Source organism: Drosophila teissieri, chromosome 3L (genome assembly GCF_016746235.2).
Source record: "Drosophila teissieri strain GT53w chromosome 3L, Prin_Dtei_1.1, whole genome shotgun sequence".
Classification (NCBI taxonomy): Eukaryota; Metazoa; Arthropoda; class Insecta; order Diptera; family Drosophilidae; genus Drosophila; species Drosophila teissieri.
The window spans coordinates 21698602-21722641 of NC_053031.1; the positions used below are offsets into that span (position 1 = coordinate 21698602).

At 38.4% G+C, this 24040-nt stretch overlaps 5 protein-coding genes across 8 annotated transcripts; 3 read left to right on the plus strand and 2 right to left on the minus strand.

The window, feature by feature from the left end:
* Positions 1–43: 43 nt before the first annotated feature.
* LOC122617277 (neuropeptides capa receptor) lies at positions 44–4579 on the minus strand. 3 transcript variants are annotated; one of them, XR_006325940.1, is made up of 11 exons: positions 4185–4578; positions 3023–3173; positions 2860–2950; positions 2601–2800; positions 2201–2374; positions 2068–2142; positions 1860–2004; positions 1649–1808; positions 1483–1584; positions 846–1029; positions 44–141 (listed from the first exon to the last, which is right to left on the minus strand). XR_006325940.1 is itself a non-coding variant. In XM_043793066.1 (10 exons), exons 1-10 carry the CDS (start codon positions 4392–4394, stop codon positions 904–906), a joined length of 1434 nt encoding a protein of 477 aa, XP_043649001.1. In that variant the 5' UTR covers positions 4395–4578; the 3' UTR covers positions 330–903. The 3 variants fall into 3 exon arrangements, 2 of the variants coding, with proteins under 2 accessions (XP_043649001.1, XP_043649003.1); XM_043793066.1 differs by lacking the exon at positions 44–141 and having other exon boundaries at positions 330–1029; XM_043793068.1 differs by lacking the exons at positions 44–141; positions 846–1029; positions 1483–1584; positions 1649–1808 and having other exon boundaries at positions 1869–2009; positions 4185–4579.
* Positions 4580–8231: 3652 nt separating this feature from the next.
* Positions 8232–11239, plus strand: LOC122617276. 2 transcript variants are annotated; one of them, XM_043793064.1, is made up of 9 exons: positions 8238–8590; positions 8649–8812; positions 8870–9049; positions 9106–9221; positions 9282–9375; positions 9427–9603; positions 10346–10635; positions 10686–10831; positions 10893–11239. In XM_043793064.1, exons 1-9 carry the CDS (start codon positions 8302–8304, stop codon positions 11174–11176), a joined length of 1740 nt encoding a protein of 579 aa, XP_043648999.1. In that variant the 5' UTR covers positions 8238–8301; the 3' UTR covers positions 11177–11239. The 2 variants fall into 2 exon arrangements, with proteins under 2 accessions (XP_043649000.1, XP_043648999.1); XM_043793065.1 differs by lacking the exons at positions 10686–10831; positions 10893–11239 and having other exon boundaries at positions 8232–8590; positions 10357–10570.
* Positions 11240–11540: 301 nt separating this feature from the next.
* On the minus strand, positions 11541–12378 carry LOC122615651 (growth arrest and DNA damage-inducible proteins-interacting protein 1). Its single transcript, XM_043790692.1, has one exon. It carries the CDS (start codon positions 12321–12323, stop codon positions 11625–11627), a length of 699 nt encoding a protein of 232 aa, XP_043646627.1. The 5' UTR covers positions 12324–12378; the 3' UTR covers positions 11541–11624.
* A 361-nt stretch (positions 12379–12739) lies between these two features.
* LOC122615652 (structural maintenance of chromosomes protein 5) lies at positions 12740–17166 on the plus strand. Its single transcript, XM_043790693.1, has 17 exons — positions 12740–12939; positions 13006–13378; positions 13451–13629; positions 13729–13975; positions 14038–14136; positions 14203–14490; positions 14547–14648; positions 14698–14906; positions 14966–15039; positions 15182–15271; positions 15360–15689; positions 15743–15960; positions 16023–16247; positions 16346–16570; positions 16637–16794; positions 16851–16968; positions 17028–17166. The coding sequence occupies exons 1-17, from the start codon at positions 12866–12868 to the stop codon at positions 17121–17123; spliced, it is 3105 nt and encodes a 1034-aa protein (XP_043646628.1). The 5' UTR covers positions 12740–12865; the 3' UTR covers positions 17124–17166.
* Positions 17167–19118: 1952 nt separating this feature from the next.
* Positions 19119–20296, plus strand: LOC122617204 (ER membrane protein complex subunit 10). The gene is made up of 4 exons (XM_043792949.1): positions 19119–19278; positions 19337–19504; positions 19681–20064; positions 20124–20296. Exons 1-4 carry the CDS (start codon positions 19219–19221, stop codon positions 20193–20195), a joined length of 684 nt encoding a protein of 227 aa, XP_043648884.1. The 5' UTR covers positions 19119–19218; the 3' UTR covers positions 20196–20296.
* The last annotated feature ends 3744 nt before the right edge of the window (positions 20297–24040 follow it).

Consider the following 24040-nt stretch of genomic DNA (forward strand, 5'->3'; position numbering starts at 1 on the left):
ACTAAACCAGTTTTGAGATGCTGCCTCTGCCACAGAGGAGATATGGATGTGGTGGCCACCGAGAGATCCCCGAGAGATCATATCGCACTCGTCGCGGCTCGAAAATGAAGCACTCGAGCCTCGGGGCACCGTGACATCGCTCTAGATGCAACAGAACTATTTGCCAGGTATACTTTTTAATTTGGCTATCTTAAGTGCAGGTGAAAGTAAATCGGAGATAAGATCTTTCGAAGATCTATGCGTAATTGGTTCGGAGTCCCCCAAACTTCAAAGATTAATTTGCTTATACAGAATATTAGATGGCTGGATGAGAGATTTGTGAATGCAGGGTTATTTACCTCATGTAAAAGTGAAAATGTTTTTAATTATGGATACTGGGATAATGGGTACAACTTTCGCTTTTGTCGTCAATTTGGCACTGCTTTTTCGAGAGAACAAGTCAGGAAAACGATAATTTTGATCATTGTTATGCAAATCGTTAAAACTGTAATCATTCGTTAATTTATTCATTCATAAAAGCCCTGTTATTCCAGCTTGGTTTCAAAGTTTTGCTTATAAAGTTTCAAATATCTCAGATTCTTTGTGGCCAGTAAGTTTGTGAAGATGTAAAAGTGCAACGTTTCTTTTTCAACTAATTACCATTTTATAAATAAATACATATTTATAAGAATCAATCACAATTAGTACAACTGTTCGTTAATAATAAAACTCAGTTGGTTTCAGTAATATGAGATGTGGTGGAAATAATTATATATCTTAGACAGACTCCTAGTCATGTCACAAAATAAACCAAATACACAAATCTTTGATCTTAAATTAGTCCTACAAAAAGTTGTGCTCGTTACCTCGAGTTTTCAATCGACGGCTTTGGCTTAAACTACAAATGTTGAAATGGCATCCTCCCTAAATACAAGTCTCCTCGTTTTCGATCCAGATATCATTCTCAACTTTGGGCTCCTCGCAAACTGTGTGGCTGTTTTCGAGCACGATGACAATGTCAGTGGTGCTCAGGACTGTAGATTCGGCATTCTGAAAGTGCAAGGTTCAAGGTTATTATAATACATGCAGGTGAAAAAAGAATGTAGTTCGCCTTGTATTTTATGAACTCGAACAATCACATACGAGCACTTTAATCCGTACGACATGCAACGTAAGGAAAAGTTATGTTCCCATAGGTATTAGTGTAAACAAAGCCAAATCAACCTAAGCGAGGAGCCATGGATTGATTACAAGGATACACAAATTGACGCAGAGTGAAAAAACTTTTTAATTTGATTTATTCGCTTAGGTATCTTTGGGCTCCGAGAGTCCGGCGACACGGAAAAGTTTGGAAACAACTCTTGGATTTCCGGCTCAAAAGAATCTGTAGAGTTGTAATAACTAAGTGGTTGCTCTAAATTTATGCTAATTTACTTTATATACTATACTAGCAAACTACGAATACTTAAATGAATATTTATGCTATGGGTTTTTTTTAATTACTTTTGGTAGCGGGAGACTGTAGGTTTTCTTTATTAACACCCTATTTGCAGATAGGGCGTCCGATTCGAACTTATTTGGGAGCCGGCTGGCTCTGACGTGAACCTAAAGGGTAATTTGAGTTAAAATAACCAAATTTTAGGTTCAAATGTGTTTTCGAATAACTTACGGAATGAACGCGGTCGTAGGCTGAGCTTTCCCGGAAACTGGAGTGATCCCTCGCGAATCCACTATTGTAATATGCGCCCACGGCTTTTCCGCAGAGGAGTTCCCTGAACGCAACCCTATAGCGACGTGACATCACACTGTAAACTATTGGGTTTACAGTGCTGTCAAAAAAATCAGTTAAGATTCAGCTTACAAAAGCCTTGGGCTTTTACCATGAAACGTAGTACGCGAATCCCGCAATCGAGAAGAGTGCTTCGTTTATATCCAAATAGTTATCCATGTTCTTGGCATACAGGTATATGAGTCTTTGCAGGTGGAACGGAAACCAGCACACGAAAAATGTTATCACCACAGCGGCTATACTGATTAAACGGGACGTTATTGTGGGATTCGATTAGTATTGTTTTGAAAAAGGCTCACCCAGCATTCGAATTACCGTCTTCTTTCTCAATTGAGAGTTTCTCGTTTCTCTGTTGTTGGTGCCATGTTGAACACCTGGAATACATCCCTGAAGTCGGTTTTTTGCGGTCAATAGAAGAAGCCAAGTACTTGCCCAATTTCTGATTTGTTCGAGATCGAATCTTGGCTCCCATTCGTCCGTAGAGTATAATGATGAGTATCATCGGAATGACAAAGAATATACAAAAGGATACTTCAAACACTGGAATTTTGTTAACAATCTTGTCCGGCATGGAACAGAATGCCGACTCCTCAATGCGGGTATGATCTGAAAACCGTAATAAATGCCGTTCATAACTGGTCATATTATTCGGATATTAATCAAAGAGTATAATTACGCAATCTGCGGATGTTGGGTGGCGAAACTCTTAACTGACCAACCACCCATTTAAATTCAATTAGAAGGCTTCTGCAACCTGCTATATGTGAACAACTGACTCGAGTGCCAGACACCCTTTTTATACTACGAGTGAATCTGTGATGTAGTTTCATACCTACGGGGTAGTCAAGGTATTGAATATCCGACAGCAGTCCAAATGGAATGGCGCTTATAAAACTGGCAATCCAAAGAGCTGTTATTATCCGAATCGCGCGCTTGAAGCCCACCATAGCATATAGATGCAATGGATGGCAGATCGCCAGGAATCTCTCCATGGAAAATGCAACGATGGTGAACACGGAGACATAAGTGCATCTGAAATATAGCTGGTATTATAAATGGCTGAAATACAAGTTAAAAGTAGGTATACTAACGCCTCGGAAATAAATGCGCGTATTTTGCAAAATGGCATGCCAAAGAGATCCGGGTACTGATGCCAGTACAAAAACACTTCTGTTGGTAGTCCTAGTTTTATTAAATAGAAGATTTATAAAATTGCATTTTCTATGTTGGTCGAATTTAATTTAGATTACCTACCGAATAATAGGTACAGCAGATCAGAAACAGCCAAACTGAAGAGATAGTAATTGGTTGCAGTGTGCATTGCCGAGTGGCGAATAATCACAATGCACACTAAGAGATTACCAACGACCCCGGTTATAAATATACCTCCAAATATAATTGTTATCTGGAAAAGGTTTACGCAAACAGAATGACGGCTTTGCAAGACGAAGCATTTTCTAGTTAAGAAGCTCAAATTGAAGCATGAAATTTTTGTCCCGATAAATAAATATCCATGTGTATTTAAACCCAATTTTTATACCCGTTACTCGTAGAGTAAAAGGGTATACTAGATTCGTTGAAAAGTATGTAACAGGCAGAAGGAAGCGTTTCCGACCATATAAAGTATATATATTCTTGATCAGGATCAGTAGCCGAGTCGATCTGGCCATGTCCGTCTGTCCGTCCGTCTGTCCGTCCGTCTGTCCGTCTGTCCGTCCGTCTGTCCGTCTGTCCGTCCGTCTGTCCGTCTGTCCGTATGAACGTCGAGATCTCAGGAACTACAAAAGCTAGAAAGTTGAGATTAAACATACGGACTCCAGAGACATAGACGCAGCGCAAGTTTGTTGATTCATGTTGCCACGCCCACTCTAACGCCCACAAACCGCATAAAACTGCCACGCCCACACTTTTGAAAAATGTTTTGATATTTTTTCATTTTTGTATTAGTCTTGTAAATTTCTATCGATTTGCCAAAAAACTTGTTGCCACGCCCACTCTAACGCCCACAAACCGCCCAAAACTGCCACGCCCACAATTTTGAAAAATGTTATGATATTTTTTCATTTTTGTATTTGACTTGTAAATTTCTATCGATTTGCCAAAAAACTTTTTGCCACGCCCACTCTAACGCCCACAAACCGAAAAAAACTCTCAGTGTTGAAGACTCGCCTTCGCACTTCCACTAGCTAAGTAACGGGTATCAGATAGTCGGGGAACTCGACTATAGCGTTCTCTCTTGTTAAATATTGAAATAAGATTAATAAGCTGTATTAAAGTTTGAACATAGCATATTTAATGAAGAATGATATTAGTTAATTTTTCATTATGGCTTACAACTGACAATAAGAAAAGTTTTATTTTCTCTTTAGGCTTTGATTGCAAGTAAAATGTTCCAGACCACCTCTAGAAGACTTACCAATATTGCCTTGTAAAGTGGTAAGGTCTGTGGACCAAGCACAAAAGCCACGAACTCTTTTGGAGAGCAGTTAAAGGTTCCGCAGACATAGGAGCCCACTTCCTCTAATCCGGGGGATGGATCAAAGCTAACACTAGTGGCGTATAAATCTGGTGTATTTGTAAAACTTGTGTTTAAATCTGAAAGGGTCGGATAGGTCGATGAATTCATTTTAACACAGAGCTAAATGTTTTTGTTTATTTCGTGTAAAATATTTAACGGCCGCCGCTGAACTTAGAGTCACACATGGCACACGACAATTTCCGTTTAAATTTTTATGGATAGCGAAAAATCCGCGATGCGCTATCGGTTAAAACAGCCACTGTATCTTTTAGATGGCCGCAGATTACTGTCCGCAGTCTACCGCTAAAAAGATAAGAAGGCATGGTTTAGGCTAAATTGTAAATAGACACATACACAAGTGCATATACATATGTATAAACACCATGTACATTTATAATATATATATGGCCAATTTAAATATATATGTAGATATGGCATGTTCATGCCGCAGAATGAGTAATTAGACCTGTAACTCGTAGGTCCAAATGGGTATGCTTGATCCGTTGAAAAGAATGTAACAACTATAAGAAAGTCTTTCCACAAAGAATTCATATAGTGAATGACCACTTTGTTCAAGTTTGTTTCAGAACTTTGCCACAAGCCGCTAAAAACTGTCACGTCCACAATTTTAACAAGAGAGAACGCTATAGTCGGGTTCCCCGACTATCTGATACCCGTTACTCAGCTAGTGAAAGAGCGAAGAGAAATTACAACACTGACTTTTTTTGGCGGTTTGTGGGTGTTAGAGTGGGCGTGGCAAAAAGATTTTTGGTATATAGAGTTAAATTTACAAGACGAACAAAAATGTGAAAATACTAATAAGAAAATGAAAAATTATCAAAACATTATTAAAAAGTGTGGGCGTGGCAGTTTTGGGCGGTTTGTGGGCGTTAGAGTGGGCGTAGCAACATGAATCGACAAACTTGCGCTGCGTCTATGTCTCTGGAGTCTGTATGCTTATTCTCAACTTTCAAGCTTTTATAGTTCCTGAGATCTCGACGTTCATACGGACGGACAGACAGACGGACATGGCCAGATCGACTCGGCTATTGATCCTGATCAAGAATATATATACTTTATATGGTCGGAAACGCTTCCTTTTACCTGTTACATACTTTTCAACTAATCTAGTATACCCTTTTACTCTACGAGTAACGGGTATACAAATTTGACTTCTACTTAGCACTCTCACCGGCTGATTAACGGGTATCTGATAGTCGTGGAACTCTATTACTGCGATCTTTCTTGGTTTCTTGTGTTTACGTCAGAAACAACCAAAAATTAATCTTAAATTAGGAGTAGATAAGTAGATCAGAAGTTAAACAAACGGAACAAACACTACGAAATTGGAAAGTTTTTGTTAAAGTGAAAAGATTTCCTCAGTAAAACATTATTATACAAAATAATAAGAATCCAGCCTCAATCTTATTTTATTTGTATTTTTATGATGTAACATTAAAATTTCGCGTTGTTCTTTTTGCAAATATGTCGATGGTGTCCGGATATCTTCTTAACTTAAATTGAAATGTCGAAAAGCATAAATTATCAAATCGGGGAAAAGCTGAAAGTCTCCCTCTAAAGATTTTATAACCTCAAAGAGACAGGCACTTTAATATAATTTAAGAAACTCGGAAGACTGAATAAAACATGGATAATTGTTTGAATTTAAAGACGCCATCTTATCACCTGGCACACACATTATTACATTTATTTTTCTGTTTGTCGAGCGATGTACGACTTAATTGCTATCAGTTTATTTTGTAGACCATATTAGTCAAGCAATTAGCTTAGCATCTGGAAATTCTTGTGTAATGCTCTATTAATAACTTTTCTTTAAAGCCACCCACATCCTAAAGTCCTCAGTATTTAAACTTAGAGTTCAATTTAAAGTGTCATGCCCACAGGTATTTAGTTATATTGTGGTTGCAGGTGTCGGCAGCAGCATCTTGGTCGGATTTATTAAGCCAGTTTGAATGGGACTAACAATGGATTACTCACAAATGCGAATACTCGCAACCAGAAAAGTTTGCATGGCTGTTGGCCACAGATTCATCATTATTACGAACATGTCGCCGAGACAAACTGAACTCAGCACATCGAGACATTTTGGCCTAGCGAAGCGAACTATACAATTTTACGCACTTCCAAACTTTCAACTAAGTGTGCTCAGTCGTGAATTTAATTTGACGAAATACGCAATCAGGAAGGCACACGTGTAATTAGGAGGCCAACTTGGGGAGCGACTGCCTAAAGATAGTAATTAATAGCGGGCCTCATTCGGCGTAGCCATCCAGTACGCACTGTATACAGAAACCAGTAAATCAGTAATTCTGGCTACTTAGACTCAGAAGTGCCAGGCGCTCTCCCGACCCACCTAATCCAGTCCAGCATCTGGTCATTAGAGACACTTAGGCGGTGACCAAACCCACCCTCCACAAGCCCCTCCGGTGACAACAGAGCGAAGTGCCAGGCCACGTGTTGCTAATTACTTGGGTGCCGAAACCCACAAGATGCATATATATGTATTCATGTGTGTGCAACAGAAGTCAAGTGTCGCCTCAAGTTAAATATAATTATGTATGGACATCTGGGAATTTTCATGGTATTTTATCCCGAGGCACTTGCTTTTATTGGAATAATTGAGTGTAGATGGGGCAGAATAAGTGAGAAATGTTCTGTTATTCAAAGCTTGTGAAAGGAGTTAAGTAAGCAAGGGGCAACTATGACTCTTTAAACCAAGCCCATTGCAGATTTCCCATCCTAATTAAAAGAACTGCTTAACCATAAGAACCGCATGCCAAAGTTCGCCAAACTATGGGAAATTATACATATGTAGTTATCAATTATAAAAGCTTTTATCGCTGCATACACAAATATTTACGTATATAAATATTTGTCCCCAGTTGACATTCTAGAAATGGCTATTCTGCATTCCTATTTTCGTGGTTTAAGACAAGCGTAAGAACGTAGAAAAGATGTGGGAACCTGTTTTTTAAAATAAGTGCGATAATAATTAATATAATAATTTATGTATAAAATATAATACCCCAGGGAGTTACTGCAGTAACAGATGAAGGTAAAGGTAAAGTATATCGTATAATGTAGTTTTTTGTAAAATGGTTTCAAATTACCTTTTTATTAGATTTGCTGTTGCCTAATTAAGATTCATCTCTTCTCGTTTACCATTCTAATAGTTATAATTAATTTTCTCCTTTTGGTGTTTTCCTTTTCATGACAACAATGGACTTTTATCTGTTATCTTATCAGTAATAAGAGCCATTAATATTTTATCAACTTTTGTCAAATATTATTCCGAGTAAAGGTGCCAAGAGAACGCATTTTTATAAAATTGAAAACTACGTGAAATCTCTTCCCTTATTTTCCACATGCACCTGTAGAACCAGTAGAATCCATTCGTTACTGCTTCTGATCCAACACTTGTTAATTGATTTCGAGTGTCATCTCGCATTTTCGTTATTAGCGCACTTATTTCAGTTAACAATAAACTACCGACATTGTCGCGCTGGATGCTTGGGCAATGGCAGGTGGAAAGCAACTGCCTGCATGTCCAGATGTCCTTACCAGTTTCGGAAGTTGGGAGTCTCGGCAGGTGAGTGCGCAGGCGTTGAAGCCGAACATCTCGATATTACGGCTTCGCCAGCATAACTGCATGTGGGAACTAATTTCGGCTGTACTTGTGGCTTTTTGCCATACCGAAGTGCTTGAGAATGACCGAATGTGAGCCTAATAAGGACGCAGCTTTTCTCACTTCACTACATTCGAGGCACTTGAGCTTCAGCCAGGTGCTAAAGAAATATAGGTTTTTAAAGGATTTATACATTGCTTTGTCAATCTTTGGATGAAGAAGTCCTATTCATTTTGATTAGTATCAAGTAGATTGGTCTCGAAATCAAGGCCCCATTTCAATAAAAGTCTTTCAAAATGAACTGAAACGTGATTCAGTTTGCTTCAATTATTCGTTGAAAAAACAACAAAATAAAAAAAAAATATTAAAATGACTTCTATAATACCGCCGGGCTCGATCGTTCCGCAGGCTCAGGGCATAGACGCAGCAATACCCATATGGCTGAAGATAGACTGGAGCCCGGATATAGAGCAGGGCATCTACAAGGACTGGGGAACCTATTACTGTCGCCGGCGCAGGGAGAACCTGGGCATGTACTATTTCGATAAAGCCCTTAGGCTCGGACCGGCAGATTTCACGACTCTATATCGCCGAAGCCAGAGCAAAAGGAAGAATGCCCAGGCAGAGGGGGCACTTAAAGATAGTTTGGAAGCAAAACGTAAGCTTAGTATCGTCCTCTTGAAAAGTTGCAATAAGTAAATTGATTTCGGCCACAGGACTACTGAATATTTTGCAACGCAATGATGCGCCTATTAATTTGGAGGTTTGCGATGCACTGTATGAACTAAACCGGCTTGAGTATGCCAAAGCCGAGCTCCACGATAATACCCGAGTCTTTACTGGAAACAAAACCAAAATGTTCGAGCAGCGACTGGTGGTGGTATGATGGTACTTACGGTTATACAGGGGTTTCTCCTGATTTTTGGGGCTCTTCTAGGTTGACGAGAACATTGAAGATGCCTGTGGCCCTTCGATGACTCAGTACATTTCGGATAATGAGAAACTTATAGTGCACTTAGCAGAGGTACGAAACAAGTACAAGCCAGATACCAGGCCACTTTGGAAAATTCTGAAAGAACAGGAGAAATGCGACGTCCTCAGCATTCCTGAAATCGAAGTGGGTATTAATGCAAATTTCTACATTTATTTTACGTTTATGACATCTCTTACTAGGAAGAAATGCTTTCTCCCCTTGAAATTGCGAGACGAAGTCGTGCTTTCGATGTGTTTAACCAGATGTTCATAGATAGGTCTTGGCATGATGTGATATTTCTAAAGCACGTTCGAAAGTAAACCCAGATAAGAACCTTCAAAAAAAATTGTTTTTACCATACATCCATTTCTTTTAGGAATCCGAACCTGCTCTTAGATCAATGTAAAAACACCACTGAGTACTTGCGAACGCTTTCTACAAAGAAATATGAGGAGATCAAAAGTTTTCTGGTTGGTTTGATTAGTTGTTCAATAATCAAGGTCCTAAACTGTTGATTTCAGAAAATTCTGGAAGCCCGTAGCCCCATGTACAATATCCGATATCAAAAGTTCACGAACAAGAAGTTAATGGATAAATTTCGCCAGGAATATCTTTATCGAGTTCAGTACCAAACTAGTCGAAATATGATTTCTGCACTGCGTAGTATTCGGTACCTTCGAAAAACCAAGAGTCTAACTGTAAGAATTTTGAGTGTATCAATGCAGTCAAACAAAAGAAAAACAAGAGAGAACGCTATAGTCGAGTTCCCCGACTATCTGATACCCGTTACTCAGCTAGTGGAAGTGTGAAGAAGAGTCTTCATCACTGACAGTTTTTGACGGTTTGTGGGCGTTAGAGTGGGCGTGGCAAAAAGTTTTTTAGCAAATCGATAAAAATTTACAAGACTAATACAAAAATGAAAAAATATTAAAACATTTTTCAAAAGTGTGGGCGTGTCAGTTTTGGCCGGTTTGGGGGCGTTAGGGTGGGCGTGGCAACAAGTTTTTCTGCAGATCGATAGAAAATTGCAATACTAATTAGAAAATGAAAAAATATCTAAACATTTTTCAAAAGTGTAGGCGTGGCAGTTTTGGGCGGTTTGTGGGCGTTAGAGTGGGCGTGACAACATGAATCGACAAACTTGCGCTGCGTCTATATCTCTGGAGTCTGTATGTTTTCTCTCAACTTTCTAGCTTCTATAGTTCCTGAGATCTCGACGTTCATACGGACGGACAGACAGACGGACAGACACATGGACAGACGGACGGACAGACAGACATGGCCAGATCGACTCGGCTATTGATCCTGATCAAGAATATATATACTCTACATGGTCGGATGCGCTTCCTTCTGCATGTTACATACTTTTAAACGAATCTAGTATACCCTTTTACTCTACGAGTAACGGGTATAATAAGATTGGTCAACAATTAATTTTAGAAACTGACTAGTTACGTGGAGGAAGTTATGGGAGATTACGTGGTGAAAAAAACCAACAGGATTATGCCTTGGAAATTCGAGTTCATTAACGAGGTGTACAATATTTTGGCTTTGGCCTACGTGGATCAGTACACGATTCCGAAGAACTTTCGCTATTCGGAAAAGAACTCACTGCTTCGATTACTTCGCTTTCCTATGGATAAGTCAAAGGAGGTAAAACACTTCGTATTTGGGGATCGCACTACGCATCACAGCTCGGAAACAGTAGATCCGGCCGTGACAAACTCACGGTAATTCGTGTTCGTAAGGAAAATGGTTTTTTTAATAAGTTAACTTTCAGTCTTATGGGAAACCGATACGAGAACCGGATGAATTTCGCAAAGTACCCTATCGAGAAGTCCTACTTACTTCACCAAATGGCTGAGATACATCTTAAATCACATAGGTTTGACGAATGCTGTTTTAGTGCCAGAAAGTCTATTGAAGGTTTGGTGCATTAATCTCATGGGTCTGAACGATTATATATATTATATATCTATCATTTTAGAGGCAAAACAGTGCAATAGCTACATATGGCAGTTCCTCAGCTACCTACTGATAATAAAAGCGAATGCTGCGCTCCACAAAGTCGAGCGTACCAGTGACGCGCTAGATATGGCGCTGAAAATTGCCAACAAATTGAAAGAAAAGCATATCCATAACTTCTTAAGTGCTTGCATACACTGCAATGAGGAGGAATTTATCATAAAAAAACAAAGTATTTTTGCGAATAGCCGGCGTGAAAGCGAAAAATCGGTATATAGTTCCCTGTCTATCCGCCAAAGCCATTAGTGCTTTATATTACTTGTATACTCCAAAAAATATTGGTTAATAAATTCTCAGTGCAATATAAAAGTCTACTGTAAAAACAATTCAAAATGCTGTATAGTGTTTAGCCCACCTGTACTCGGCTAAAGGCTCGACATTTTACTGGGTATCTAACAGTGCGTCACTAGAATTTGGATTCTCAATTTCAACTTTCTAGCTCCTTCAGTTCCTGAAAGAAATAGATTCATTCTGGTAGTGATCATGGTACAGAATATATATATATATAATATATATATTCTATATAAATAATATATATATATATATATATAATTTTGAGTCCTGGCATCTGGAACACTTTAAAATCTTTTAATGAAGTACTGCTTAAAAGTGCATTCATTCATTACTGTTTTTATTATAGAGTGCAACAGACAACAGTTCTTCGCTTAATTCGATGGTTTTGATACTACAAATATTACGCTGATGTTTTCCCCACCAGCTTGGCCATCATCTTCTCCTCCTTGGCCTTTCGCTTGGCCTCCTTCTGCTTTCGCTTGTCTTCCTTCTCCTTTTGCTCCAGCATTTCTTTGAAGCGTTCGTCGCGTGTATCCACCTTGAATCCGAAGTGTCGGCGTACCTCCTCCACTAGGCGTTCCTTGCGTTGTATAGCTGCCGCTGCATCCGCCTCCCGCTTGGCGATCTTCGCGTGCAAGTCCGCCTTCCATTGTGTCAACTTCTCCATCTTCTTCGCAATGTCGTCTTCACGGGCATTGATCCTTTCCAGTTCCTCCGTCTTCTGCGCTCGGTTCTTCTCCAGCATTTTCAGGAGTGTTTCTAGTTGCATAACGTGCCTGCTGTCTTTCTTTCCGTGGGAATCGAAGCAAATCTTCGGATTCACATTGCTCTGGGCGCCATACCGCCCGAAGCTCTGTCTCTGGTATTTCTCGGTAAGATGTATCCAAGAGTGAGGCTCCTGGTAGGGCAATTTGTTCATGAGCACATTTTTGTGTTGTGGTTGCAGGCCGGACCTGTCCACCGTCTGGGGATAGGACGGTTCCACATCCTCGTCGCCGACCAAGGACGCCGGCAGTTCCACTTTTACAGCACTCGAGTAGTGCGCGCACGAGCGGAAAGCAGGTAGTCTGGTTACAACGCTTATCTTGCCTACATTCATATTGAATTGTGTAAGCAAAATAGTTTATTTTCCAATAGAGATGCGAGAAAATCGATAGCGATAATACTAGTGTCGCCGACACTAAAATTATGTAGGAGCTAAATTAACCTATTTTGTGGCCTCGTCAGCAAGATAATTATTTTAAATCAAATGTAGGGACAGTCTGGCTGCATCCTAGCTTTTATCTATTTTTTTAGTTAATATTTATTTCTTTTAATAACAGACGCTTAATTATGTTGCAGTATTTGTTCCTTGCGATTTACATGTCACTTCATTTCGAAATAGATTTCTTATAAGTAAAATAATTATGTTTATGTTTTCATTTGAAGATATGCTTAATCATACAAAAGAAAAACAGATTACAGTTTATCCATGGCACACGGGAGTACCCCTTATATCATACCAATCGTTATCGACATCAATGTGACGTGCATCTATGCCTTAATACGAAACTAAATTCTAGAAAGCGCGGAATCGCATTTGAAACATTTGTTACTTAAGTTAAATCAAGCATTTAATCGGCTAGGAGCCTATGCCTGGACATGGCGGGAGATCGTGCCTTAAGTTCCAAGCAACTGACCGGTCGCATACACTCCGTATACTGTAAAGATTTCGTGTAGGTTCATTTCCATTAAAGGCGCAATTCGCAATTGGCATTTCATTTGTTTATTTCTAACAACAGCTCCTATAGCGAGATAACATTCCATCCAAAGCACTACCTGAATGTCCTGACCGGTCCCAATGGCAGTGGCAAGTCCACCATTGTGTCGGCCATCATTTTGGGCCTGGGAGGGGAACCGATTCTCCTGGATCGCTCCGGCAGCGTTGCTGACTACATACAGAGCAACAAAACCTCGGCCACAATAATTGTCCGGGTCTACGGACGCACGCCCAACACCACGGAGACTTTTCGGCGCGTCATAAACTTGAATGGCTCGTCCACCTTCTCCGTGAACGACAAGGACACCTCCAAAAAGAACTTTCTTGCGGCCGTATCCTCCTATAATATACAAGTCAACAATTTGTGTCAGTTTCTCCCTCAGGATCGGGTTCAGGTATATCTTTACTTCATTATCTTTGTATGGCAAATCATAAATAAAACACCTATTTATTGTTAACTGTTTTAGGACTTCTCCAAGATGAATCCCCAAGAGCTTTTGCTTAACACAATGTCTTCCGTGTGTGACGATGAGCTGACCAACAGCTTCAACCTTCTAAAGCAAATGCGCGCACAACAGGCGAATGCTCATGCTAATCGTGAAAAGGAGAAAAGTGATCTGGTTAAAAAGCAAAAACGACTGGAACAGTAAGACATAGTAGATCGCATTTTATTTATTTGTAGCACAAGTAAATAATTGCACTGCGCTGCGTAAAAGACCTAATTATATTAATATTAATTTAATAGCTTACAAATTACTGTTGCCCAACATAAAGAACGCGAAGAGGTCAAGCAAAAGCTGCAAATCTACAGTGCGAAGAAATTGTGGGTTGAGACTCAGGCTGGAGAAACCAAGGCTGCAGAAATGAAAGCTCTAGTGAAGAAGGTCAAAACTCAGAGCGACAAATTAAAGGACCTACATGACAAACTTGTTCAAGCCCAAGAACAAATTCAGAGGAAAAAAGTGTCACTCAGAGAGTCCTGCTTGGAAAAGGTAATGATTGACCGTGTTTTAATACATATATTTTTTAAAAATGGATCTTGGAATTATTCTAGACACGTTTATTAGAAAAAGCTGTCTCAGAGAAAACGGCTATTGAAAATCAACTGGACTCTCTGAAGCAAGGAATTTGCGAAAAAAAATATGAATTAGAGGTTCGTTTTTTTCGTTGAAGATATCTAACATCCAAATAAATGCTTTTCTAATGTTCTTCCAAATAGCAAAGCATTCAAAAATCACTAAGAACGGCAACAGAGTGTGATAAATTGAATCAATTGGTGCAAAATAAAATTTACGAGCTGGAAACCCTAAATAAGAGCAGGCCTCAGATCGTTTCGGAGCTTGAAAGGACTAAGGAGTCGTGCGCGGCGGCGCGCGGTAAAGCAATGGAGCAGTACAACAGACGAAAACAACTGGAGCAAAAACTGAATGATGAAAAGATTCCCGAAATTACTGCTTATAAGCATAAAATAGAGCGGTTGAGAAACGTGAAAATGCAAAAGATTGATGTAAATTCTTACTAACAATAAAAAAGAAATAACTTGACGCTACATTTCTTTTTTAGGAAATTAGAGTGAGAAATCCAAATTTGGTTACGGCCATGAACTGGTTAGCACAAAATAAGCAAAGGTACAAATTGACCGTTTATGACCCAATGATACTTGAGGTAAGTTCTTCAAAATTTAACCATTATAATGTTAACACCGCTATTATAGCTTACAGTAGAAAACCATGATGACGCAAAGTATCTGGAAAATGTTGTGTCGCAGCGTGATTTATTTGCATTCGCATGTGAAGACAAGGAGGATATGTCGGACTTGATCAACGAGTTGTGTGTAAAGCAAAAATTGGGAGTCAACGTTATTTACTGCGCACCAGCGGATAGACTTACGTACTGTCCTAAAATGCCGATCGGCGATCTGCGGTATGCATTTGTCTATTGTCCAATATGCTTACCAATTCTAGTTTTAAATACCTTTACAGCTCTTTCGGATTTCGTTCATATCTCGTAGATCTTGTTACTGGACCAATACCATTAATAAACAAGCTGTGTATCATCATTGATGTCAGTTTATTACTATTGTCGCATTCCTAGCGGATAGACTTACGTACTGTCCTAAAATGCCGTATCGGCGATCTGCGGTATGCATTTGTCTATTGTCCAATATGCTTACCAATTCTAGTTTTAAATACCTAATCGTGTTCCTATCAATCATTATACAATTGGCACAGAAACTGTGGGCAATTACACTTCATCCATTCCAAAAACTATCCGAGTTTATTTCGGCGGTGTGTATTCTTTATTTGCCTTTACTCAATTATCGCATCGCTAAAGTATAATTTCTGAGGTTCAATTCCCCTATAACGTGCATTTCAGGAAGCAAGAAGTTCGTTGTGACCGCATCCCGCTATCGGTCGGATACAATTCTTACAGAAAGTACTATCCGAGCGAAAAACCAACTTATTACAGTGGATGCGCAACAACTGGCCCTGGTGATGAAACAGTGCTCCGAAGCAGTGAGGGAAAGTGACAGCATTAAAAATGCAATAACCAAGACCGACAATGAATTTGAGCGTTTACAAACTGTAGCAAAAGATGAGCAAGAGAAGAGACGCAAGCTTGACCAAAAAATAACCCATTTTAATAACCTTAAAATGGAAATTGAAACCCTCAAAAAGAAGCTCGAGGCCCTTCAGAGCAACAATAGTAAGTATTTCTTAGTGCAATAAATAAACAGTCATTAAAAATTGTATTTGCAGCGCTAGACTCTCTTAAAACAAATTTCTATAAAAGTTTGCAAATAGACTTGAAAAAAATTGTCGAAACCGAGGCGAAATTGTGTTCCTACTTGCAAGCTGTAGAACGACTTATGATTGAAAAGAAATTGGCCCATACAAGGGCATCCGTTTATATGCTGCAACACGAGAGTCAAAGTGATGCCCTCAAGGAAAGCGAGCAACAGAGTAATGCAGCAACCGTAAGAAAATAAAAATTTAGTAAATTTAAGTAATTTATTTATAGGTTTTGTTTTACTTTCAGAGAGACTATCAACAACTGCTGCAGGGTTTAGAAAATCAAATTAGTGATGTGAGGAAACGAAAGAGCGATGTGCAGCGCCTGTGCGACGGTGAAGTTCCAACCAGTAGCAAATTTCCTTTTAAGAAGGAATTTAGGGAGTTGGAAAGTATAGATTTGCCCGGACTACGAGAAGCAATACATGACTTTCAGGCACGATTGGAGTGCATGAAAAGTGTTAATTCCGAGGTAAAACGAAATGTGGATAACTTGTATAGCAAAAGTCTCTATTAAAATAGTGAATTAAAGTTGACTGCGCTAATAACTTTCCATATAAAAACATGCAGGCCATCGACAGCTATCAACAACTGCAAAATGAAGTCGAAAAACTGGAGGAAGGAATTCAAGAGTCTGTTAACGAAGCAAAAAACATGGAGTCTGAAATGTGCAGTTTATACGACAAATGGGAGCCCAAACTAAATAGCTTGGTAGATACAATCAGTACCAAGTTCAGCGAATTTATGGAGGCCATTGAATACGTGGGAGAAGTTTTGTTATTCAAAACCGATAAAGTGAGAACTAAAACTGTTGTGTATATATATTTTAATGTAAATGTATATAACTTTTTTAACTTTTAGTATGACTTTGACTCGTATGGAATTCAGATAATGGTCCAGTTCAGGAGAGGGCTCCAATTGCAGGCGCTGGATAAGTTTATTCAATCTGGTGGCGAACGCGCTGTCTCTATCGCAATTTACTCATTGTCCTTGCAACATGTCACTCATGTACCATTCAGGTAATTGCGGAACCTAGTTGCAAATTGGAGGCTGATTTAAAATTCTCAATTTTTAGATGTGTTGATGAAATAAATCAAGGAATGGATGCTACAAATGAACGTCACATATTCGATTTACTCCTTAAAGAAGCCACCAAGCACGGCTCGGCTCAGTATTTATTTGTAACACCTAAGGTAAATATAAAACGTATTCTTATAAAAATGTAGTAACTCATTTCGAATCTTTTTTGTAGTTGCTTCGAGATCTGAACTACAACGAGCATCTATGTGTTTCCATTGTTCACAACTCTAAAACTGTTTGCCATGGCATGAAATTCCCAAAAACCTAAACACACGTGGGGTTAATCAGAAGATTTATGATATGTATTAAAACTTCGTTAAAATACAAGAATTACTTTTTAATTATTAATTACTTTTTTTAGTTATTATAAAACATATATATAATTAGTTTTTGACGAAAGGAATATAATTAATCTTTTTTTTATTTTTTCGAATGACCAGCCTTGTTGCGACTTCTTCTCAAACTGTTGGCCAAATCGGAAAAAAGTCTAAGCCCGTAAACTAGTCCAAAGGCAATGATGCCTGACGATTTGTTTTATCAGATTTCAATTTGTCCTCATTTTAAAACCTTACAAAAGCACCTATATCTTATTTCACATTTTATGTGATTTTAACACTACAATGCAAGTACTTTTATGTAAGGAGATGCCAGTGTACATATGTATGTTTTTAAAATAAATTATATTTAATATAAACTATAATTGGTTGAACTATTGTCAAGATAAAAAATATATATGTATTTAGATTTGTATATGTTTATGTAATTTGAAGCAAGCCAACTCTTTACAGGGTTAAATTTTAGCAAAATTGTGTCCACATATTTATGAATACTCCATTACGTCACACCTATATCGAGTCCAAAACGCTAACTATAAAAGTTCAGGTTAACTTCAGATCGATTGTTAGTTTTTTATCAGCTCTAAGGAAGTGGGGTTTTGATCGGAATCCGTGTGTGCCCCCATTATGGTTGGGATTTTTTAGATCAGCAGTTATTGCTATATAGCCATATTTCTGAATTTTCTACTGGCCTACTAAGTCCCAACATAATGAGAGTAAAAACCACAGGTTCGACGTTGATGTGAAGATCACAAAAATATAATGACAATAGTGAACTTAGAGAACTTGTTTTCTCTTCATTCACTGAATTAAAGAAAAATGGATTTAGGCATTTTTTTAACCACTTTAAAGAACTCGATAGAGAGAAAACAACTGCTCAGCTATTAATACGATTGCAATGAATACTATACGGGTGAGTTTCGAACATATTTCCAAATTCCGTACTGATATAGTCATAGTTTAAAACTGGACAGATTCAGTAGTTATAAAAAGGGGCAATGCATGTTTTGAATCTTGCATTTGAAATCCCAGAATTACAAAATTAAAACAAAAAGTAAAGTACTATATAATATAAATACTATATAATTGGTTGAACTATTGTCAAGATAAAAAATATATATGTACTTAGATTTGTATATGTTTATGTAATTTAAAGCAAGCCAACTCTTTACAGGGTTAAATTTTAGCAAAATTGTGTCCACATATTTATGAATACTCCATTACGTCACACCTACATATATCGAGTCCAAAACGCTAACTATAAAAGTTCAGGTTAACTTCAGATCGATTGTTAGTTTTTTATCAGCTCTAAGGAAGTGGGATTTTGATCGGAATCCGTGTGTGCCCCCATTATGGTTGGGATTTTTTAGATCAGCAGTTATTGCTATATAGCCATATTTCTGAATTTTCTACTGGCCTACTAAGTCCCAACATAATGAGAGTAAAAACCACAGGTTCGACGTTGATGTGAAGATCACAAAAATATAATGAAAATAGTGAACTTAGAGAACTTGTTTTCTCTTCATTCACTGAATTAAAGAAAAATGGATTTAGGCATTTTTTTAACCACTTTAAAGAACTCGATAGAGAGAAAACAACTGCTCAGCTATTAATACGATTGCAATGAATACTATACGGGTGAGTTTTGAACATATTTCCAAATTCCGTACTGATATAGTCATAGTTTAAAACTGGACAGATTCAGTAGTTATAAAAGGGGGCAATGCATGTTTTGAATCTTGCATTTGAAATCCCAGAATTACAAAATTAAAACAAAAAGTAAAGTACTATAATAGTTTTTATGTATGTAAATATGGCACATTGGGGTCATGCTAAATGTTCGATGTCAAACAGCTGGTATCAGTTCAGCCGTTCGTTGAGAGAGAACGGAATACCCGCTCTTACTGGCAGTATATTTCAGTACATTTTCCAGAAGCTTACGGTGTTTTAGCACTACGCGGTCACACTATTCGCAACCCTCATACGATTGACAAATTAAAATTAAAATTGAGCGTATTCTAGGAAATCATGTATTCAAAGGCGAAATTTGTGCTAATTTTCTTGCTGGGTGTGGTGGCCAGCAGCTGGGTAAGTCCTAAACCCCTGCGTAATGCACATAACATGACTAAACCAACGCTTCTCTCAGGGATTCTTGGAGCATGACAGCTGGATTACAGTAGAGCTCCAACACTCGCTGGTTGGCAACTCGGAAAGCTTCTCCTTCCGCGGGAATGTGACGATCCCAAGCCTTAACTCTGGACTGGCCAATGTGGAGCAACCAGCTCTGAGCCCTGCCGATCTGGACTTGCTTAAGGTAACAGTGGTTTGGGCATCAGGAACATGGGTTGTATGTATGTACATCGTGCATATCTATCAACCATTGTATTCTAAAGATGTAAAAATGCATTTAAGTTATTGAGCCTACGATTTTTTTGTTTTTTAGTTTTCAATTAGAATATAACACAAGTATTTGCAACTTCTTATTTTTAGAAACTGGCCCTAGGAAACGAGTTCTACCGCTTGAAGGCAACGGTGGTTTATTCAAATGGAGCTAAGGCGCAGTTCATCACTTCCAACAAGGCTTGTCGTCTGCTGCAAGCTCAACTGAATGACGTGCTTTGGGTATCGCTTGATCCCTCCGGATACGTTACCGGCATCACTGTATCCCAGGACACGTTCCCTGCCACTGCAGAGTGCACCCAAGAAGACGTGAATAAGCTGGTTGAAACGCAATTCAGCACCGATGTGCTCATTCGCCACGCTGAACTGGCACCTGTGCCTGATACTGCTGGATTCATTCAGAAGGTGGAGCGGGAGCGCGAGGCCAGGGAGCGCGGTGAGGTTCGGGATAACCGCGGCTTCTTTGCCAAATACGTAAGTACAAAGCTTTTAGACTGAGATTCTTTATTCTAATTTCACTTTTTCATTTTTAGTGGATGTACATCGTTCCGGTAGTTTTGCTGGTATTCATTTCGGGAGCCACCAATCAGGACGGTGCGAAATAGGTTTAATTGTATGATGTTGTGTAATCTTTTGTTTGTTAGCATTTCCTAATTACAATTCCTAGACAATTTTGGATTTAGCAATTAAAGCTTTTAAAGTAAAATTCGATTGATGACGCATTTTACTTTAAATATATCTATCTGCCTTTCTGCAGAAATATCGATACATTGGGATTTTTAGAATTTTAAAAAATTGGTAAATAATGGTGACAGATTTATAAGACCTTTGGAGTGCAGTTTATTTAAAATTTCTCGTTTTGGTGACAATATTTTTTTTCCTGATGTTCAGCTGTTTTCATTCAGTCCATTGTGGTCTAAAAATTATTAAAGAAAGCCGTCCATATAATCAATATCTTATATTCCGTTCATTTGTAAATTGAATTTGGTTGGTGTAGGACAGTATAGCTGAACTTGTGTCAGAAGATTCTGGTGATCCTAGTGCAGATATGGTTTTTACCTCTGAAAGGATAGGTACTTTCTGCATTATTTTCTTTGACTCAAGCTATGCGAGTCTCAACGTTCGGACCGTAAAATTTATGACATAAATGTATCTTCGTTGTTTTTGATCGTAAGATTTTGCACCAGACCAACATTTTGGATTTTAATTTAATCGAAAATTGACGACTATATCATGCAGCTGGCATAAAAACATTCGGAAATTAGAATACAAAAATTTAAATAATACTTATTAATGTACTTTAAGGATACAACCGGAAAGCCGACAACCAACCTCACAAAATACAAATATTTTATTGAACGCAACGATAGTTGATACTTTCGCGTACTCTATAGTATATTAATATGTAAGTTACAAAATTAATGAAAATTTTAACTAGAGCTTAGGATAACATTTCGTCGTGTGAACTATTCTTTGTAAATTGGATTGTTTCACACGTTCCTTAAAATTCAATTTAGATTTAAATTTTTCGATTTTACTTGAGCACACAAAAACCTTTGTCACTAAATATTTCTGTAATGCAACGTTTAATTTAAAATATTCGCCTGCTTTGTTTTCTATTTGGGGTTTCAGAAAGAATATAAATGTACTATATCTCTATATTCTATATTCTATATTCTACATATATACTATATATATACTAATATAAATTAGATATTTAAAGAGCAGTTTTAACGCTATTTGGCCATAGTTTTTACAATTGGTTAAGAAGTTGATGCATATACGAGTATTATGCCAATATCCACATTTAAAATAGCAAATGAGGTCCGATGCCAGACTCAATTTATACGAATTAATCCAACTGAAAGTGTAAACCGTAATTAAATGCCCTTTTACCACAAGTGACGAGCTATCCGTTGAGAATCGTGAATTACACGGTCGCTTTACCACGGACCACCCCGAAATTGACTGGAGTGCGATGCGTGCCGAGTGGTTGCAGTTCAAATTTGTAATTATAGTCCGTGGCGCCTTCCCGGGGAAGTTCTTCTGGGGGAATCCCCAGCACTTGCAAAAAACAATTTTCTACATGTTGGCCAGGGTAAGGGCGGCGAGGGCTACGTGACAATTTGCCGATACCCAAATTTTTCTATGGACCTGGAACGCCTCCAATGGCGTAAAAAACGAATGGCCCGTGGGCTTGTTTTTTACCCACAAGGCGAGCCAACATGTGGTAACCCATAATTTACGCCTAGGGATGTTATGATTTTGATTATATCGAGGACTTCAACAATAGTTTTTCTGCGGTCAAATGATACAGTTTTGGCCATTTGTGCATTACATTTAGGATTCTTTGGTTCTTCTTATTTTCAGGAATTTAATAAGTCAGTTTTACTATATGTTTCTTATTCACTCACGATTTTGTAATAAGTTCATAACATGTTTTTATATCCGTTACTCGTACAGTAAAAGGGTATACTAGATTCGTTGAAGAGTATGTAACAGGCAGAAGGAAGCGTTACCAACCATAAAATGTTTATATATTCTTGATCAGGATCGATAGCCTAGTCGAACTGGCAATGTCCGTCTGTCTGTCCGTATTAACGTTTAGTTCTCAGGAACTATAAAAGCTAGATAGTTGAAAATAAGCATGCAGACTCCAGACTTAGACGCAGATCAAGTTTGTTGAGCTAATGTTGCCACGCCCTCTCTAACGCCCACAAGCCGCCTAAAATTGTTAGTGTTCAATTTTCTCCTTCGCACTTCTACTAGCTTAGTAACGGGTATCGGATAGTCGGGAACTCGACTATAGCGTTCCGTCTTGTTTTATTTAGATTTAAAAATTATGGTTTCTTTCAGGAGTTTCTAACTGCATACGAATCCTATCGAGCTAAATTATAAATGGTTTTAAATTTGTAATAAGCCAAACTAATATTTATTTTACCCATTTTTTTTTCGTATTAAATGTGTATAATGTACTTAAAAAGATAATATAATATCCAATTTCCTTTTACGTAGTAAGAACTAATAGTGAGTTTGATAGAAGTAGGCGCAATGTGTTTTTTTTTTTATTAAGGAGCAATTCCTACTCAATATTCATCTTAAAAGTGCAATACTCAATCTAATGGGATAATGTTAAAAATGTTTCAGTTTTTACTGTCCTCACACCAAAGAGTACGTCATCTGAATAATCCCAAATATTGTGACAGTAATATTGACATCGACTGTATTGTGAATTGTACTCTTTTTAAGGATCTTAATCCGTCACCCCTTTTCGCTTAAATTTAAATTACCTATTTGGCAAACACGGCGCACTGAAGGATAACAAAACACTTTTAAATTCGAGCCCACAAATTGTCAGATCAAAAAGCGGAATCGGGAAGGGCCATCTGTCAAAATTCTCGTAATGCCATGCAATCTGTCACTCTTCGCATTTCCTCGCCGGGCAACGTTAACAAGGTTGGAGTTGGAGTTGGTCGATACCCCTAATTATATATGTATGTCCTAATAAGTGCTATGTGCATATCCCGGTGCACTTGTCAAGTGTTGGCACACCGACTCAACCGAGCCGGTCATTAAAATATACATTTTTCGATGTTTAAATTAGCCACCCCCACGGCGCCGAGAGGGTTGCGGTCTGGCCCGCCGCATTCAATTAACTAAATGGTTCAGTTAACGTGTTACCTTTGGCCCACATTCGATCGCAAAACGACCGAGTAAAGGGGTGTTGTCATTCGGAGCGGCTAATAGCGCTATTACACCCCCAATTAGTTCGAACAGATAGACTGATAAAAGTTATGTGGCTAGTTTAGGGTGTGTTCATGGGCTTAAACGAAGAGGAATGGCTAAGCTTAGGCCTAGAATTGAAGATGCACCTTACCCACTTTAAAGTTTAATACCTAATCCCCATTACCACTTCCATTACAATCAAGTGATATCCACAACATCCCCTATCCCTTTCCAGTTCATTAAATGCCGGTCCTGTAATATACAACCTTTTATTTGTATATTCCTAACTGATCTCAATTTATTTGGATAAAATACAATTCGTGGGCTGTTAAACCCGTCATACCTATCCGTAGTTCGAAAAATGTTTTCCTGAATTTAAAATAAACACAGTCGGAAAGGATATGCCCCTTATAAGTTCTCTAGCATGGAAACGCATCTTACATAAGGACAGACCATATTACAGCGTAATCTAGGAAGAATCCAAGAAGACTTCCTTTCTTCCAGCTAGGTAAAGAAGAAATGAGTTCCCAAAGAATGCGTTCTGTTTTGATAAAGCAAATAAATGCTAATACGGCCGCGAACAAACCGGGCCCCTTGAATGCCAAAAGCATTTGGACAAACACGGACCCACGCAGATGCACTCATGAGCATTAAATTTGTAACAAGTTAGCAGCTGGCGCCAATTCACAAGCGTCGTGTCGAGTGATTAAACAATCGCATTGAT

Bases quoted from the DNA above. Each gene is read 5' to 3' on its own strand.
- LOC122617277 (XM_043793066.1), bottom strand. From the start codon at position 4,394: ATGAATTCATCGACCTATCCGACCCTTTCAGATTTAAACACAAGTTTT. The intron at 2,951-3,022 runs GTAGGTAATCTA...TAATAAAACTAG, and splicing joins TCTGCTGTACCTATTATTCG to GACTACCAACAGAAGTGTTT. The intron at 2,143-2,200 runs GCAAGTACTTGG...GATGTATTCCAG, and splicing joins TCGAACAAATCAGAAATTGG to GTGTTCAACATGGCACCAAC.
- LOC122615651 (XM_043790692.1), bottom strand. From the start codon at position 12,323: ATGAATGTAGGCAAGATAAGCGTTGTAACCAGACTACCTGCTTTCCGC.
- LOC122615652 (XM_043790693.1), top strand. From the start codon at position 12,866: ATGGCGGGAGATCGTGCCTTAAGTTCCAAGCAACTGACCGGTCGCATA. The intron at 14,491-14,546 runs GTAAATTCTTAC...TTTCTTTTTTAG, and splicing joins TGAAAATGCAAAAGATTGAT to GAAATTAGAGTGAGAAATCC. The intron at 14,649-14,697 runs GTAAGTTCTTCA...CCGCTATTATAG, and splicing joins ATGACCCAATGATACTTGAG to CTTACAGTAGAAAACCATGA.
- LOC122617204 (XM_043792949.1), top strand. From the start codon at position 19,219: ATGTATTCAAAGGCGAAATTTGTGCTAATTTTCTTGCTGGGTGTGGTG. The intron at 19,505-19,680 runs GTAACAGTGGTT...TCTTATTTTTAG, and splicing joins CCGATCTGGACTTGCTTAAG to AAACTGGCCCTAGGAAACGA. The intron at 20,065-20,123 runs GTAAGTACAAAG...TTTCATTTTTAG, and splicing joins GCGGCTTCTTTGCCAAATAC to TGGATGTACATCGTTCCGGT.
- LOC122617276 (XM_043793064.1), top strand. From the start codon at position 8,302: ATGACTTCTATAATACCGCCGGGCTCGATCGTTCCGCAGGCTCAGGGC. The intron at 8,591-8,648 runs GTAAGCTTAGTA...TTTCGGCCACAG, and splicing joins AGATAGTTTGGAAGCAAAAC to GACTACTGAATATTTTGCAA. The intron at 10,636-10,685 runs GTAATTCGTGTT...GTTAACTTTCAG, and splicing joins CCGGCCGTGACAAACTCACG to TCTTATGGGAAACCGATACG.